Source organism: Lates calcarifer, linkage group LG19 (assembly GCF_001640805.2).
Source record: "Lates calcarifer isolate ASB-BC8 linkage group LG19, TLL_Latcal_v3, whole genome shotgun sequence".
NCBI classification, from domain to species: Eukaryota; Metazoa; Chordata; class Actinopteri; family Centropomidae; genus Lates; species Lates calcarifer.
The window spans coordinates 3237059-3251451 of NC_066851.1; the positions used below are offsets into that span (position 1 = coordinate 3237059).

A 14393-nucleotide genomic window follows, 5' to 3' on the forward strand; every position below is an offset into this window, starting at 1 on the left:
GTCAACTTCAGTTTAGTTCAATTAATCTTGGTTAGGGCTAATTCCTGGCACATGACTCTTCAGAACTGGTGTCCTCCAGGTAAACATTTGCAGGGCCAGATGCTGTGTCAGTCAGCAGTCAAAGAGTTCCAGCTCATTGACAAAGCCTGTACTTAGTGTTCTGGTCCACAACTACACTCAGACATCAGACACTGCAGCTTCCATCTCCATTCCTGTAGGTGTTCAAATCTGAAGTCTAACATCTGGATCATCATCAGGTCAAAACATCCACAATTATAACAACTCTGTTTTCAAAAAAGCTCCTTTGGTGGCTTTGTTGCACCAGAGAAAACCCCATCATACGGACTGAGGCTGTTTGCTGGATCACGCTGAACATGGTGATAATAAAACTGCAGAATCTGATCAATTCCAGCATCCTCAAGAGTTTAGTGTTGTGGTGCAAGTATAAATCCTTAAAAGACCATCGATATATATTGCATCTGCCTCTGAGAGATTCAGCTTGTGATGATGATGGTGAGTAGACGCTGACTCCATACATCCAGTGACACACCTGTCAGCTCCTTCACTGCAGAGAGATTCCTGTATGACTGTTTCAATCAGCTGTGTTGACAGGTGATGTATGGAATCAGGTTTGGAAATACAAACTCAAGTCTTTTATGCAGGGATGTTTATTGAGCGCCATAGACTTCCAGTGGTTGAAGCTGCATTGGATCATTGAACTATACTTCTAACCATAGTTCTAACATTTATTCACAATTCAAAGAGCTTAGCCCATAAAACTTTTAGCATTAGCATTTCAAGATTTAGCCCAAGCAGACTGTAGTTTTCAGGATTTGGTTCCCATCTTTAGACACAGCCGTACTCATACCACACAGTCTGGGGGTCATTGTTGGGGTCAGGGGAAGCTGGCGTGCTTTTTGGGCGTTCGACAGAGCCGCACCTTGCTCTCTCACTTTCTTTCTTTAAGAGGGAGGAGTCACCTGAGTGTCCGTCCCTTAACACCTCCCCGTGCTCTGAGGCTTCACTGGCCCGTGTGGCAGGCACAGCCCTGACAGGGGTTACCATGGCAACCTCTCCACGGTGATGGTAGGAGGAGGAGGAGGACTGGCCGTTCCGAGAGACAGGAGTCCTCCCTCTCTCTCTTTCTCGCTCTGCGTATCTCTCTGTCTGCAGATTGAGAGAGGATGAGTGGTGAATGGGCGGGTTTAGGAAGCTGGTGTCTCCAAGCTGATTGGTCGGACCAGCTAGACGAGCAGAGAGCGGCCGCTCTCTCCCGTTAGTCCCTCCCCCTTGCCGCCGAACCACCACATCTGATTGGCCAGGAGAACCCTCATTTCCGCGGAAACTGTCTGGCCCGCTTGAGCGCAGCAAATCGGCCGAGGCCAGGCTGAAGGCCCGGCTCAGTGATTGGCTGGTTCTTTGGGTGACGGGCTGGCCTGAGGATGGGGACTGGCCAACAGGCTGGCGGGGTGAAGGCTTCACACTCTGCCCTGGCCTCTGGTTGGATGGTTGTACGGTGGGTGTGACATAGCTGGTGGGAGTTACCTGATCTCTGCTAGTAGGTGCTGAGGGGGCAGGACTTCTGGTGAAATAATCAGTCATCAAGTCCTCCCTGCTTCCCGTAGACACCTAGACCGAAAAAATACATTAGGACAGGAAACTGTTTTTTGGTGTAGTTAATATTGGTTACCTGAGCAATGCACAGATCTTTAAGTGAGTAATGGTGTGCCACTCTTGTTTTAATAACATATGCTGATTCTTAGTGGTATTTTACAGTTTCATACTGGTATGTCACTGATGTCACTCTCCATTGGCAAATACCACTTTCTCACTGATAAACCAGCCAGTGGAACATCTGGAACATGCTGTTTTTAAGTGCCATATGCCGGTAGAGTACCAGGAGTCAACACAGGCATACGACTAAGAATCAGCATAATGAAACCAGAGAGACAAACCATTAACCATTTTTTGATGTCCACAAAGCTTGAGTTTTTCTCCTTTGATGTAAGGGCGGGAATCTTAATCCCATTCAGTGATCATTTTGATTTAAATATGGTTATATCATTATCTGAATCATCCAGTATTAAATATTCTGTGGTTTTAAATCTCCCTTTCTGCTGGATCATCAATAAGAATTATTATGGGTGTGAATGTGTTTGGTCTTAACAAACTGACAATAATGTTGTTCACTGACTTCAAGTGAACTTCTCATGCTGCTTTAACATCTGGCTCAGACAGCACACATGTAGATGACAGCCTGGAATGAAACAGCTGATTTATAGGCAGGAAATGGCCTTACAAAACTGGACCATGACTGGTAAATGAGTGTTGCTCAATGTCACTTGATGGGCCAGCTGTGTGATCTGGTCTGGGGTGATATTTATGACCTGGCAGATAAACCTGCATTCAAAACAGTTTAAGACTGTTTAGGACTGTTTGTGGAGTTAATACATAGCTCCTGATTTTCCATTAGATCTCCCCAGACTCAAGCTGTGAATAAACATGAAAACTGTGCTTTCTTTTTTATTTTTCAAATTGCAAAAAAGTCAAATAGTTTCTGCAGCCAAACCAGCAGAAATATACTGTTATTTGAAGATATATTAAAGGAACAGCTTCAGAGAAATAATATTTTATCTACTCTCCTCTTTAATTTGATGTGAACTCATGACCCAAGTAATGAAAAAATGGACACACTATCTCTGTTTTTGCCATCTGTCTTGAGATTAACTGCATCATCTGCACCATTCCACTTTACTATAGTTTGTCATTTTCATTAATACTATTGGTTTTACTGACTCATCTGTGAACCTGCAGTACAAAAGTATATCAGAGAAACCTGCATTGTTTTCAGTTCTGTTTAATGTTCTGCTCCAAGTCCAAAAATGTAATTAATGCGGTTTCTGGTGAGAACTAGAGTTATAGTCTTATGTGGCTGTATGCTTCACTCAACTAGTAAAGTTCGCACTTAATTAGTGGGTGAATTCTTGAGTTATGGCCAAAAACAGTTTTTGTGAGGTCACAGTGACTTTGACCTTTGACCACTGACCTCTAATCAGTTCATCTTTGAGTCTCAGTGAAGGTTTGTGCAAAATCTAAGGAAGTTACCTCAAGACGTAACAGAGATATCGCATTCATGAGAATGTGACGTTTGGAAGGACGTATAGACAACCCACAAAAATCTGATTTTTGATATCACAACTGACTTTTTCTTATTTCCTATTTTCTTATTCAGTCTGCATTACCTCACTGTAGAAGGTCAATGACAGTAGTCATCATGTGATAACGATTTGTCTTCTTACTGGCAAGTATTTGTCACATGCTGTAAGGAACTTCTAAGTCTTCATCCCCTTTTACCAAACTTACATACTCTGCACACTTTTACTGTGCAGTAGATTTAATTTCAAACTGATTAAGGATCAGAAAAAGTTTGTAAATGAGAGATTTCAGTTTTTTGATGTTTTCTAAAAACACTGTTTTCACTGTGTCACTATATATTGGTGAGCGTAGATTGACGGGCAAAAATTTTAATTCAATTTTAGCAGTTTACAATTAAATCTACAGCACAATAGAATGTGTAAAAAGTGAAGGCACGTGTGTTTTTATTTTGACTGCATTAGAATAATTTATTTGAAAGCAATTCTCTGTTTGGAGACATACAGGCAGGTGAACTTTAAAGTGGATACTGAGTGTACTTGTGTATTATTTCTGTACATTACATTGTGTGTTGAGGCACAGATCTGGGGGAGGGTACAAAAAACTTGCTGTTGCATTGAAGGTTTCCACAGTGGCCTCCATTATTCTTCTGTGGACTAAGTGTGTAACAACTAGGGCTCTTCCTAGAACTGGTCACCTGGCCAAACTGAGCAATCGAAGGAGGTGGGGCTTGAAAACAGGGGTGACTGAGAACCTGATGGTCACCCTGGCTGAGCTGTGTGAGAAACTTCCAGACAGAGAACCATCGCTGCAACACTCCACCAGTCTCAGCTTTATCATGGGTTTTGCTCTGTGTTATAGCAAAGGGTTTGAATACTTATGTGTTATGTAATACTTACGTGACATTTCAGTTTCTTCCTTTAATAAAAATTTGCATACATTTCTACACACACTCACACACATACATATGTATATCTTACCACAGGAGGTGACTGCAAGTTGCTCTCTTGTAGGAACTGTTCCAGCGTCACCATCTCACTTCCAGGTGAAGATGGGCGAGTCTTAGTCCTAACCCCGCCTCCATACTGTGGTTGGGCCCTCTGGGGTGTATGGTCGTATGGGAGGGTGGAACTACGCGACAGAGTCTGCTGAGATCGGCTGAGACCCACGACATCATCACTAGAGAGGCTGGCTGAGTGAGCCTGGTAATCCAGTGTGTCTACAACAGACAGAAATGTTAGTGTTCATATTAACTGATTCTGGGTACCACTTTGTGTAATCACTGTGTGAACTGTTCATAAACCGAGTCACTTGGGAGCAAGGTAGTCTGGGTTCCAAGTACCCTCAGTGTACCTGTGTAGACTAAGCACTGAATCTGAAAGTGAATGATTAAACTGACTGCACTGCAGCTACTTACTGTATTTGTAATGTCTGATGGAACACACTTTAAGAATTTGTTTTGTTTTTCAGTTAAATGTTGTGTTTTTGTTGTGTGCTTTGGGGCAGAAATCCTGCTAAATATTATTTTAAGCAGATGACATACCTCTGCAATTGACAGGTGAGTTGGAGCTGGAGGTGTTGTGACTGAAGTCTGCTGATCCTGGGCGTCCTCCCAAGTTGCCATGGTGGCCAAACATGGAGTCAGAGGTATTGTGGCAAGAGTCTTCATCAAATAAGAGACCTGAAATTTGTATGCAGTCATAACCCTTTCCAAAAACACTCTCACTCCTGCTGACTTCTAAATAAGGTATTATGTATTAATAACCAGGCCTACCTCTGGGCCTGCGGCTCGGGCCTGATCCCTTTCTGGAGCTTGAGTTGTTGGTCAGGCCCAGTGAGGATGACGGATGACTTGGGGTGGAGCTCAGAGCTTTATGGGCTTGACCTGGGATTAAAAAACACATGTTACGCTGCTAACAGAAAAACTGCTAATTAATACAGAACAAATCATTCAAATTCAAAACACTTTTTACTGTTTATTTTACAGTATATGGCAGGTATTTGTAAGGAGGTAGGTATTTGTTAGTAAGACTAACTGCCTGTACCTCTTCCAAAGCAGACATTGTTTAATTCTCTTCCCTTTCCTTTCCACTAATTTGATTTCATTTTGAAAAACAAGAAACATAAAAAGAAACAGTCACTGACAACACCAAATATGCAAATGTAAAGTAAGAGACAAGCAGTGGGCTGTAATGTGTGCACTGAATGAAAAGTAAAATGGTTTCAATTGCTGCTTTCACAGAAAATTCAAGCAGGTGGTACACAAAGTAAACAATTTATAGGCTGCCATAATGCTTGTTTACAATAGTTCTATGATCTGAAAGTCTGTGTAGAAATGAAATCATAAACCTTAATTTAATTTACATCTAATTGTCCTAAGTGTACTGATTAACCTCTTGGAGCGTCATTTTCAATAAATATCATTATTACTAATAATTAAAGTATTAATTACCTTGTCCATGTCCGTCTTCTCCATTGACACTCTCACTGCTGCCTCCTGGAGTACTGCTACGATAAACTCCCTGGCCCTTGTCAGTCAAGCCTGCAGACCAATAAGAATGTGGTGAACTCTTCTGGGCCTCTATCCATAGTGTAACCATGAGAAATATAACCACAAGAAGCACAGTGCTGCAAGAGTGCAGGAATAAAACACTGGGACAGGGTGTGATTTTATGTGTGATTTCAAGACAGAGTAGCAAGAAAGCAAAGCAGTACATTAATCCATTCACTGGTTCAGGCACAGCAGGAGCTACACAGCACTGTGACATCTGTTATTACTCAGCCTATGTCTCTGATTCTATCTGTATTAATAGATTTTGTGACTAGATTCCACACAAGCATGCTCAAATACTTTATTTTTCTTATTGATTTCAAGGAGGAGGGTTCACTGACATCTATTGACAAGGACAGAAACTGTCTCTACGATTCTTAAAGTCACAATGAGTCATTTAAATACCAAGCTAATGAAGGTGTGAACATGGATGCACTGATCAAGTTATTATCTAAATGTGTTCAGTATGTTCACATCTTTTCAAATGTGCCTCAAAACAGTACTCTCAGTACACTGAAATTGTTTTAAGTTACTGTAATTGTTCCTACTCCCTGTATTGGCCTTGTAGAGATTCAATTCTAACACATTTCCAATGTAAGCGAATGAGGTCAAATCCTCAGTCCTCGCTCCCTCCAAACATACATTCTCAAGTTCAGCTGTACACTCTTTAAACCTGTAGAGTAAATGTGAAACTCCTTCTTTGTGTTTCCACGTACAGTATTTCCTTGCTGAGCAGTGGTGAAGGGACAGTAAGACAATGGGGAAATTTGGTACTAAAAGACTCAAACTGCTTAAGCCTCATGTTGGCTTTAGCCGAACAAGGACTGTGAGATTGCATCCCTTGCATCACTTGCACTGAAACTGCTTTGAGAACTGATATTTTTGTGGACATTATAGACAGTTGGGATAATTAAAGCAACTTAAAACAGTTTCATTGCAGTTTTGAAAATATATGAACATATCATATATGAACATATCATTTTCAGAGACCATAATGCAATCTTCATGAGAGTGAGAGGAACTGAACCACAAGTGGGAAACAACACATTTCCTATTTTATGTATGTATTTACTATGTGTTTCACTTTTGTGATGAATCCAAAAACACAGTGCAACAACAGTACTAAATACTGCTTACATTCACTGATATTAGCCACCATAAGCTACTAGTCATACCAATGCTGGTTTTTATCTTGCCTGGTGCAGCTTTAGAGATGCTGATATTAGTGTAAAACCCATATAAACTTCTGGTGCTGAAAAAATTAGAGAAGGTTAGGGAGAGTTATGGCAGCAGCAGGTTGGACACAGAGGTGGTAGGTGACAAGTGTGCAGTATTTGGTTGCTGTGGAGACCTGACAGTGAATATGGAGAAACTCTGCAGCAAAGCTGTGTGAAGTAGACAGATTTATCCTCAAGCAACTCACAGCTCAGAGCAAACTGGAAGCACATTTGCTCATATTACAGCCATCCATTCTCACTGAGACGCACTTGTCAGATTAAAAATATTAAGCGAGGTGACAGCACACACAAACACACACAGAGAGACATCATTTATACAAATAGGAATTAAAAACAAAGAACTCTTGCAGATATATGAAGGAAAGCCTGACGTGCTTGGAAACAGGAGCCTGTACACAAACACACACACACACACACACACACACATACATACATAAACAATGTCTACACACACTACTTACTAGTAATACTGGCTGGCTCACAACAGCAACATGCACCTGTTTGTGTTATATATGTTTATTTGTGCCAAGGAGTGTGTAGTGTTTGCATATGTCAGTGTTTGTGAAGAGCATGCCTGTATGATATGTGTGCATTTTTGTGTGAAATACTTAAAGTCACAACAGTGGGGGTGAGAGTGACAATAATGATGATGATGTGTTGGTTAGAAATGATGATGAGGAGGAGGATTTCAGAATACTCCATTGGCTGAGATTGACTGGCTAGTGATGACGTCAGCTGTGATGTCAGTGGAAGACCAAAATCGCAGTCGTCTGTTGAGAGAGAGGGGGTGACGAGAGGTGGAGGAGGAGGTGGAGGAGGAAGAGGAGGAGGAGGAGGGGAGGAGCTTGTCTTGGCTTTTACTGCGGAAAAAACTGAAGCGTTTTGGGGCAGGAGGAGCTGAGAGGGAGAGAAATGGACAGAGATATGGAGAAATGTAGAGAGAATGATAGTTGATTAAGAAGTTATTAAGTATGTGATTGTCAGAATGTAAAATAACAGATGGCATGCAAGAGAACCCCTTAGAACAAAACAAGGACACAGATCTCTGTTGTTAAGTAAAATCATGCATTAGACTCAGGACTGACCTCAACTCACTCTGATTTGAAATAAAGTATGACTACTTATAGAATACTCTGTGCACAAGAAATACATAACGCTAATCTCGGCTGCGTCCAAATCACTCACTACTCAAATCAAAAAATATGTTATTAATGATGCAGAGAAAATAACCTTAGCGGTATCCAAAAACATTTTGCAGATGAGCTCACTATATAGCCCTCTGCATAGAACCTCACAGGTAATGAGTAGGGAGTAGTGAGTAGTGAATGAGTGAGTGATTTCAGACACAGCCTATGGTGGGGAGCCAAACAAGACGTACACTTAGTCAGCAGTTTAATTAAGTTGTATTAGACTACTGATGCAGTCTAATACAACAGTCCTGTAAGAAATCCATCCCACCTACATGTTCAGTTTTAGAAAAGTGCTGATTCCATGTAATTGTCATTTTGAAGGCTGCAGTTTGTGGTGCTATAGAAAGTATTCATCTGGCAGGTGTTTCTATTATTTTAACCATCCCCTTTATATCGTGAGGGCGGGCTAAATAACAGACACCTCTCTGAATAATGTAATACAGTTCAACAGCAGCACAAACAAAAATTATCTCACAGTCCACACACACCTTCATTAAGATTATAATGGTCATGAAGGTATGACTTTCTCCAGGACTGCTGTAGTTTTAGCTAGCTGTAACTAATTAACTGCCAATTGCGTGTGTGTAGCTGTACAGTACAGCAATTGAAAAGATTTACTGTTTATGTTTCAACTTATTTCCTTAAATAAGTTGACAGTAGTGTAACAAATTTCTCATTCCAATGGAATTCAAAAAAGTTTTTAAAAGCCACTTGTTGAACTGTGAGTGATTTGAGCTTAGCCATGAGTAGAATTCCATTTAAGAATAGAGCAATGAAACAGAAAACCCATAAACAGGATCATGCATTGGAATCTAGGTCTATTATTAGGATAGAATGATGAAGAGTATGCGCAGGTAGCTAGAGTGTACAGTCCCATCCTTTTAAGTAAGTGACCCTTTAAGACAAAGCAACCCTTTTACCATAGGCCTTTTATCAAGACTGAGAGTCTTCTATTTTGTTACTATTGATCATGAAATTGATCATTAATATTGAATCATTTTCCTTTTTTGTTTGACTTAAGTGAAACTAAGTGGAAATATGATAATACTGATGCTGGATATATGTGTGAATTAACTTTTGAAAGAACATTTTTTGTATTGTTTGAGTACAACACATCTACTAATAGTCAAAAGAAACTGTTTTATGGCCTGTAAGTTGACTTAACAAAAGAATCCTTAAAATGTGAAATAAAAAATAATGTATCTGAAAAGTTCCTAATGTTAGGCCAGAACAGACCAGATACCTGATATCTCCAAGTACAAAATGGGTTAGAAGTTAGGAACACATACAGTGGATGTTAGTAGTTGTGAGCAACAGAGGTGTAAAGTTACTGTCAGTCATCCAGTCAGTAATATGATGGTCAACAGCGCCCTGTGTTGGCAGTTCATGGAGGTGCACCTCATCCAAAGTCATGTTTTTCATCAGCTTTGTGGCAAAATATTAGTGAAAATACACCTGATACTTGGTGTGTATGTATTTCATAATTATCTGACTTAATTTATACATAAGAAAACAAAGACATTACTTTCTCATCCTATGTCAATATAGAACAATTATATATCCTGAATGTGTGAACATGTCTTTGTCAAAGTTTTTTCAAATCAAAAATTACCGATCTGCAGACATCTCCATCTATCGTTTACACATTTAGCATGACATTGTGCGTACAGTATGTTTACCTCGGCTGATGGGTGTGAGTGTCGCTGGACTCTGGGGTCCCAGGCTGGGGCTGTTAGTGTGGTTGTTATGGTTACTGTGAGCATGGCCACCATCTTGTGAGTCACTTCCCTTCCGCTGGGGAAGAAAGGGCGGGGTCTCTGGGGGGAGGAGTGGCGGGGGGGCAGGTAGGGGGATGTCTGGGGCACTCTTTGCTCGTTCTCTCTCCTTGCCCGCTTCCTTGTCTCGGTCACTCCCTCTCTCCCTGCTGCTCTCCTTTCGCGGTTTAATCAGTTTGGCTAAAGCTTTGGCTCCAGACCACTGACTCCTCCTGACAAAAACACAATAACATATCTATTAATATTCAATTCAGTCTCTATTAAAGTAACTATAAATAAGCACATTTGACGGTTATGGTAATATCCATCAAGTAAATAAAGTTGTGACTCATAAGTAAACAAAATAAAATCAGCAAATTATAAAACGATCACTACTATCCCACATTTTATGCAAAATGTTAATCGTGATCATTTTCTTCAGTCAATATTTCTGTTGATCTTGAAGATTCCTTTCAAATTAAAATCCCCTGATGGAAGAATGTGAAAAATGACCAAGAATCATGAGGTGCCAGCAGAACATTGTATATTAGGTGTTGTTAATGATTAAAGTATTACTTTTTAGGTGTAGGGTCGTAGAACTTGTATTGGTCCATGATCTTCTCCTCTAGTTTCTCTTTCTGCCGACGAAGAGCGTTCAGTTTATCACTAAGAAGCAAAGAAACAGGAAAAACATCATTTCAATCTGCAGTATTGTTCTATCTTTCTAAACCTTTCCTGCTTTAACAGTTTCAGTATATATGTATCTAAAGGTCCATTTTCTGACAGCACTTCTAGATCATTACATGTTAACAGTTGTGTCCACTCTGTAGTTCAATGTGATGTAGGATATGTGTTATCTAAGTTCAGGTGTTCATGGTGTGCTGTTAGAAGTGTAGTTTGTGTTGCAGGTGTTGGATTGTGTGGAGTTACATGTATAGTTTCTGTTCCTGGTGATACAGCTCTTTGCTCTCCATGCTCCTCTCCAGTAAAGAGTGGTTCTGCTGACTCAGCAGGTTGATCTGACTCAGGAGATGGTGGTTCTCCTCTTCCAGGTTCCCTTTCAGTCGACTCAACAGCTAAACACACACATGCACAGGAGTCAGCTCAGGAAAGTAATGAATAGATACCCATCTGCTGAGGGGAAAGCTGAAGAGTTTTAGGTCAAACATAGCTCTGCTATGAGAAATATTTGCCCTTGTTTCTCCCCACTGCCTCATGGTAAAATAAAAGGCCCTGTTTACCTCACAGTGGTTGTCTAGTTTGGTCATGTTCAGATCCAGGTTTCGGTGTTGCTCCATTAGTGAATCGTGTTGTGCCATCCATCGACTTGCTTCAAGCTGGGAGGACCCTAATGAGCTCTTGAGTTCATTCACGCGCTGCTGGAGCTCCTCACTTTGCTGTGAATGCTGTGATTGGCTTGCTGTCAGTCTACATGGGGAACAGAAGAGAAGAGAATAGAGACAAGAGTCAACACGTGTGTATACACAGTTCACAACATATGTCCGACAGAGGGAAGTTGCACACACCAAAGTTGGTGTTCTGGACTCCAACCTATGACACTGCTGTCACGAGGCATGTTTCTAAATCGTTAGACCGTTATCACAAGTTTACACTGAAACTATTATAGTAGCCTTTATGACCCAGTCAACAAGAAGTCATGGGATAGAGTGGAGTAGTGATTAGAACCTGGGACCTTGGGCCTCATAGTTATAACATTTGCCCTGAGACAATCAGCTCAGCTAGTGAACTGAGAACTATTGTTTTTAAAGCCTGAAAATTAATTACAAAGGCCGGTGAGAATTAATGCAAAATTTCAATTTTACAGATAAAAAGCTGAAAGAAACACAATTGTGGTGAACTAAGTTGTTGTTGAACTAACTTCAACTAATGTTTTCTGAGATTTTCATTTGATCACACATTTGGCAAGTTAGGACATGTTTCAAAGATTTCAAACCTTTATAAAACATTACCAGTCTAAACAATCTGACTCAGTTTTTTGAAGTAAGTAAGAAAGAAAGTTCCAAACTGTAGGAGCTACAACATTAAAAGCGCAGTCTCATTTTGTCTTGAGTCTAGAGTGTGGAACAGCCAATAAACCCTGATCAGAGGACCTTAGGTTTCTACTGGGATCATAAGGCTGCATGCACTCTTTAATGTAGGCAAGTGCCTGCCCATTCAAGGCTCTAAACGTGATCACAAGAATCTTGAAGTGGATTCTGAATTTGATGGGAAGCCAGTGCAAAGAAAGAAAGGATTGGACTTACATGAGGCCTTTTAGAGGACTTGGGAATTAGAGCATTTTGGACCAGTTGAAAGCAGTTCAGAGATGTCTTGCAAAGACAAGTGAAAAGGGATTTACAATAATCGAGCCCGGGGGAAATGAACGCATGTATAATCATCTCCATCTCAGCTATGGACACAATGGGCCTAAGTTTAGCAATGTTTCTCAGCTGGTAAAAGCAGGAACCAAACAATTTGCATGCTGGTCAAAGCCTGGTCCAGAGAAACACCTAGATAACAGAGAGTAAGACTGACAGAAGAGGATAGAGAGCCAAGACTTTTCACCACCCCCGGGACAAAGCCATCTGGGACACAAATAAGAACTTAACAGTGGCAGACTTTGTGACTGACCATTGGTTGCAGTGAAGCAAACTTTCATTACATACTGGAGGATGTGTTGCAAAAAAGACGAGTCTCTACAACTCAAAAGACAGATCAAAATAAAAGGGAATGACTTTTGTGTGTCTTGGTTAAGACTTTTTATGTGTGAACTTTGGTGAGGATTAAATCAAATTTGAAGGCTGTGAAAACTTTGAGCAGTGCTTGGACCCTTAATAATAAAGTTTAACTGTACATCATCTTTCAAAAACAAATATTACAAAGTGCTTTACAGAACAAGACAATTATCAAAAAGTGCAGCATATAAAACATGAACAGATGAAAACACTACGAGGCCAACCAATATAAATTTTGTTTTAAGAAGTGATTTAAAAGGTAAGTCTGAACTCCTTAAGCAGGTCAGTCTCGAGCTTAGGTGTCATAACAGCAAAGTCTGATGGTCTTATGACAGTGTGATTGTGTGTGTGAAAATATGGTACCTGTCCACTTCTGTTTTAAGCTGTAGATTCTCTTGCTGTAGTAACCGATTCTTCTGGATCTCCTGGTTTAGTTCCTCCTTCTCTTTCTGACCGTGCCCCTCCTGCTCCTCCCATTTCTCCTTCTGCTGAAGCAAAATACAGTACCTGCAGAGACACAGACAAACAGATACAGACAGAGCAGAGAGGTTATTTCTATTTGATAGTTTCTGTAATTACATCTTGAGCAAGCCACATGGATATCCCTAGTAAATTTAGTTACACTCAAAACATCGATTTATAACTATTTAACATCAGTTTATGTTTATGTTGAGACAAAGGTACATTAAAGTAAGTAACTACTATCTCGCTTTTTTCAGCAAACTTATTTACTTCCCTCCCTTTTTTCACATTTCTGAAAATGTAGTAGCACAGCATCCTCATTATCAGAGGATTATATGCATCTAAGCTTCTTCCAGTAAAAGCTGATGAAATGCTTATAAAGCAACGGTTTCATTTGTCAAGTGATTCAACACAAAATTTCTGCAACAGAATAATTGACATAACTTTATACACAGTGTATATGTATCAACAAAGGACCTCACTAAGCTTGTTACCCCCTAGATTTTCCTTGAAACAAGCTAAAGATTGTCAGGCTTGCTATCTCAATACTGAGTTTGTTTGTTATATACTTACTTGTTGTGCAGTGTCCTGTGATCATTCTCTAGCGCCCTCTGTTTGCATTTCAGCGCAGCGTGCTGACTGATCAGCTGCTCATACTCGTGTGCTTGCCTCTCATGAACGCTCAGCAGGCGTTCATGGTCGCTGAGTACGCTTTCTCGACCTCGCCACGCCTCCTCGCGCTGTCGCTGCCATGACTCTACCTCTGTCTCCAGGGCAGTGACTTGGCCCTGCAGCACAGCATTCTGGGCCATGAGAGATGCACTCTGAGAGGAGAGTGTGGAGTTCTCCACCTAAGTGATCCGTAAGAAAAAAAACAGTTAAAAAAAGAACACAACCACAATGAGCACAATGAGTTTTTTTTTTTTTTCAAGATTGTCAAAATGATAGACTTCATACCTGCAGTTTTGCTGTCTGTGTATGTAAGGCTGAGTTCTGTTCCTGCAGGGTGGTGGTGTGTCGCTGCAGCGCCACCATCTGGTTGTTATGAGAGGAGTTCTGGTTCTCCAGCTGTTTGAGCTGCTCCTTCAATAGACTGTTCTCTGTCTGCAGAGAGGCATTCTGGAGAACATAATGACGCCATAAACATTTAATAAGTCAACATTCATTCAAGCAGTAATTAAAAGCACACTGAGTCATTCATGTGACTGTGGCGCTCTAGTATCTGAACAGATAATATCTATCCATTAGTGATCACGTTAAGAGAGATGGAAACTTTTCTGTAGCAACATCAAGATACAGATAAGACAAAA

At 40.6% G+C, this 14393-nt stretch overlaps 1 protein-coding gene across 1 annotated transcript in view; it reads right to left on the reverse strand.

Moving 5' to 3' along the window:
• Window positions 1–678: 678 nt before the first annotated feature.
• Window positions 679–14393, reverse strand: part of LOC108896082 (protein Daple-like) — a 39657-nt gene continuing 25942 nt past the window's right edge. The window contains 12 exon segments of the mRNA XM_051077997.1: window positions 679–1629; window positions 4134–4372; window positions 4697–4834; window positions 4928–5038; window positions 5606–5695; window positions 9812–10119; window positions 10463–10552; window positions 10817–10962; window positions 11128–11314; window positions 12985–13128; window positions 13657–13934; window positions 14041–14202. Coding sequence (XP_050933954.1) covers window positions 847–1629; window positions 4134–4372; window positions 4697–4834; window positions 4928–5038; window positions 5606–5695; window positions 9812–10119; window positions 10463–10552; window positions 10817–10962; window positions 11128–11314; window positions 12985–13128; window positions 13657–13934; window positions 14041–14202 — 2676 coding nt within the window. The 3' untranslated portion in view covers window positions 679–846.